The sequence below is a fragment of the Silene latifolia genome, unplaced genomic scaffold, assembly GCF_048544455.1.
Source record: "Silene latifolia isolate original U9 population unplaced genomic scaffold, ASM4854445v1 scaffold_122, whole genome shotgun sequence".
Classification (NCBI taxonomy): domain Eukaryota; kingdom Viridiplantae; phylum Streptophyta; class Magnoliopsida; order Caryophyllales; family Caryophyllaceae; genus Silene; species Silene latifolia.
In genome coordinates this window covers 43,459-47,452 of record NW_027413128.1, presented here as the reverse complement: position 1 = coordinate 47,452, position 3,994 = coordinate 43,459, and the positions used below count along the sequence as shown (strand labels likewise).

General features: G+C 38.9%; 1 protein-coding gene across 1 annotated transcript; it reads right to left on the bottom strand.

The window, feature by feature from the left end:
* Positions 1–406: 406 nt before the first annotated feature.
* On the bottom strand, positions 407–2,806 carry LOC141637598 (uncharacterized). Its single transcript, XM_074447087.1, has 2 exons — positions 1,552–2,806; positions 407–1,293 (listed from the first exon to the last, which is right to left on the bottom strand). Exons 1-2 carry the CDS (start codon positions 2,804–2,806, stop codon positions 407–409), a joined length of 2,142 nt encoding a protein of 713 aa, XP_074303188.1.
* Between the last annotated feature and the right edge of the window lie 1,188 nt (positions 2,807–3,994).

Here is a 3,994-nt window from a genome sequence, read left to right as displayed (position 1 = left end):
AAATTGAGTGACATGCTCAGGAACATCCACCTTAGGTATCAGAGTGAGGACAGTTGCATTACAAGCTTTCAGAAGTTTTCCAGACTTAAAAACATTCTTTACAAAGAAAAATAACATCCTTCCCTATGATGGTCCACGCATCTTTGAAAAACTGGCTACTATATCCGTCTGGTCCAGGAGCTTTAGTACCAGGAATGGAGAAAAGTGCAGTCTTAATTTCATCATCAGTGACAGGAGCAAGTAAGGTATCATGATGAGCTGTAGTTAAGCAAGGCCCATGCCTAACAACCTTCACATTAACAGGTTCTACAGGTTTGGAAGTGCCTAATAACGTGCCATAATACTCTTCAAATGCACCCTGAATCTCCTTCTGCTCAGTGCATAACACACCATGCATATTCTTAATCTAGTAAACTCTATTCTTCATTATTCTATGTTTAATACTAGCATGAAAGAATGCAGAATTAGAATCTCCCTCGTCCATCCAATTTTCCTTTGATTTTTGTTGGAGGTATTGAGTACAAGCAGTTTTAAGAAATCTCAGTTCCTGTGAACAGGCATATTCAGCATTACAAATTTCCTGATTCAAAGGATCAAGTCTAAGCTTTTTCTGAAACCCCTCAAGAGCAACTTCAGTCACATGGGTGATGTTCTCAATGTCACTGAAGTTATGCCTATCCAGTTGCTTTAAGCTATGTTTCAAGGTTTTTAGCTTCTGAGTAACCTGAAACATAGGGTTCCCATTCACAGTTTTCTTCCAATGAGTCTCAACCACCCTAAGAAAATCATCCACCAGAGACCACATATTGAAGTACTTGAAAGGACTACCCTTCCTCTCTCTTTCTTCCTGGAAGGAGATCACACATGGGCAGTGATCAAAAAGACCTTCAGGGAGAAAGTTGGCAAAACAGTCAGGGAAATCATTCAACCAGTCAGCATTTACCAATACTCTATCAATTTTGCTATAGACTTTGGACCCATTTTCATGCTTATTGTTCCATGTAAAAAAAGATCCAATAGTCTTCAATTCAGTTAAGTCACAACTGACAGTCATCTGCTTCATAGGGAGAACATCATGCCATTGCACCTCAGCTCCACCTATCCTCTCATTCAGATGCATAAGGCTATTAAAATCCCCGCACACCATCCATCTACTGTCTACTCTTTTCCCATGTGAGATTAAGGACTCCCAAAGACTCTCCCTATCCTTATCCTTATTAAAGCCATAGACAAGGGTAAACCAGAACTGGCAGTCCCTAGTTTTATCAAACACCTTAGCCTGTATTAATTGAGCTGTGACATGCTGCACATTAACCACAACCTGAGAAGGCTGCCAAATTAACCAGATCCTACCCCTTTGTGGTAGCTACTGTTAGTGCAAATAGCCCAGGAATCACACACAACGTTTTTAACTTTTATCCAATTACTACCTCTAATTTTAGTTTCTAATAAGCCAAAAAGCCCAAATTTATTCTGGTTGAGGAACCACTTTATTTCTAATTGTTTATTCATACTATTCATGCCCCTTATGTTCCAAAACCCCATCTTAACCATTATCAGCTTGAATCCTTCTCAAACCACGTTTTCTAGCACTCATTCTCCTTGATATTGTCATGTTTAAAGAATCCAGAAAAGACACTCCAGAAACTGAAGGTTGGCTAGTATCAGTTGTCTCCTGTCTCATCATCCTAGTCAAAATCTTTCTAGGAAATGAGCTCATCTCAACTCGCTTTGGCACAAGTACAGCAGGTGTAACAAGTGGAGTTACAGTCGGCTGGACCACAGGTGTACACACATTCTTCTGTACCACCTGTGCTCTGGGTGTGCCTGCAGGTTTTAGTTGAGGGTTCAGCACCGCAGGTTTCACAGGTTGGGTTTTGGGTTTCCAGACCTTCCTCTGGGGTTTGTGCCCTTCACCCTTCCTACATTGTTCTGCAGTGTGCCCCATACCCTTACATTGTACACAAGAGACAGGCAACCAGTCATAATCTACCCTCAACTTGTGCAACAATCCCAATTCATCAACAAAGCTTAGCTCTTTTGGGAAGTTTTGCCCAATTTGGACCTCAATCAAAATTCTGGCATACCCAAAGAAACTACGCTTTGAAGTGGCGTCATCACACTTGATGAATTTGCCAACTTCTCCACTCAATTTCTTCAGGCATTCTTTGCCCCAGAATTTGATCTCCAAACCGTACAGTTTCATCCAAACAGGAACCTGCTTCACATCATGTTTGATAAGAGCTACATCTGGACTCCATTCCTTAATGATAACAGGTTTACTATAAAAAAGAAGGTGTCCATTGTTTAGCACCTGTTGTTGTTGCTCCTTAGTTTTAAAACGCACTATGAAAATTCCATTAGGTAAGAACGACACCTTATCAACACCATGAGACTGCCAAACCCTTTTGACAAACCCTGAGATCACAGAACTGGGTGGGTTTGCCCCTAGGATATAGCAGAAAACAGAAGTGGACCAGTATTGTATCTCACCGTCAACGTCCTCCTTGCTGAGTTGTAACAGAGGCCGAACAGAGTCCTCCACAGTCGCGGATTCCTCCTCCTCATCTCCATCAGTTTCCTCCTCAATAGGCTCCAAATCCACCTCAAAACGCAAAGGCGAAACCCGTAGAGCAGGTCTCCCTCCCGTTTTTGGTGAATTCATCGTAGAATTATTGTTACTATTCATATTAGTATTAGCAGCTTTAATCGCTGACTTATTGTGATTATTTTGATTATTACTATTACTATTTTGATGATTAATATTTTGATTGAGATTTTTTGTTGGTTTCTTCTTCCTCGCCATTGCTGAAGGTGGAAGAAATCAGTTAGAATCTTTCCTTCTCTCTAGATTCTCTCTCATCCCATGAAAGTAATTATAGTGATTTCAAAAGGTTAAATCACGCAAATCCGTAAAAACCGATTAATATATGATATTGGCTCCTTAAAGGCGATTTAGCATAAAATTGCGCATGTTCATACATATTATAATGCTGCATTTTATTTATGATTGTCATAATTTTATTTTATGTAATTTTTGAATTATGTAATTTTACTTAGTATGGCCTTAGTTTTTAATTGGTATTACCCGAAATGTATGGGAATATCGATTCGGTTGTAATTTATTATGATCTCGTATCACCGTTTTGTAATTTAATAGATTTATTTTTATTTTAATTACAAATGTATAATAGGAAATTATGTAATTCATTGTGTAATTTATTTATTCCGGAGTTCCTTGAAGACGGTGCCACTCGAGAAGGCGATCCATTAAATAAAGTGTTGCCTTGAAATGCGTGCCAAGACCGAAGTTCAAGGGACCAAAGGAGTTGGTTTCCGAATATGTAATAGTTAATTAGATTTACTATTTTAGGAAGGCCATACTAGGATTTATTTTATGCTTTGCATTTTATTTATATGTTACATGCATCGCTAAATCGCCATAACTAAACATGCATTTTAAATCGAATTTATCGACCGTGTCAATTACAATTATCGTAGTTAACCGCTTTAGTTCACTTAAAACGTGATAGATAATAAATTGACATGACCTCTCGCTAAAAATAAACAATTGAGACATAGCCTTACCAAAAAGTAGAAACCATGAAAACCTATTTCGTGAGGGAGTGCACTCGGCCACACCGGGGTACAAACCTTGTTACGTAGGGGAAGTGGGTGATAAATGTCTATCCACCGAATTCATGTTGATAAGGGATGAATCGGCTACACCGTGCCCAAGTTAATGTGGATTTGGATCATGGACACATTTATTCAAAATTTGGGTTCAACTCAACAAAAGTATTGATAAGGGATGAATCGGCTACACCGTGCCCTTGTCGGATGTGTTTTGGGCTAAAGATAAATGTTAATGTAATTTTATCGACCAAGAGTTCTAAAAGTAGAATCGATTAAAGAGTTAATCCACCGAGTTATATTGATAAGGGATGTATCGGCCACACCGTGCCCAAGTTAATATGAATTTGGATCTTGGAAT

What these genes read in the sequence shown, in the direction of transcription:
- LOC141637598 (XM_074447087.1), bottom strand. Translation starts at nt 2,806, where the DNA reads ATGGCGAGGAAGAAGAAACCAACAAAAAATCTCAATCAAAATATTAAT. An exon ending in AAGGATTCAAGCTGATAATG is followed by an intron (nt 1,294 to 1,551) that starts GTTAAGATGGGG and finishes AGCATGTCACAG; the next exon opens with CTCAATTAATACAGGCTAAG.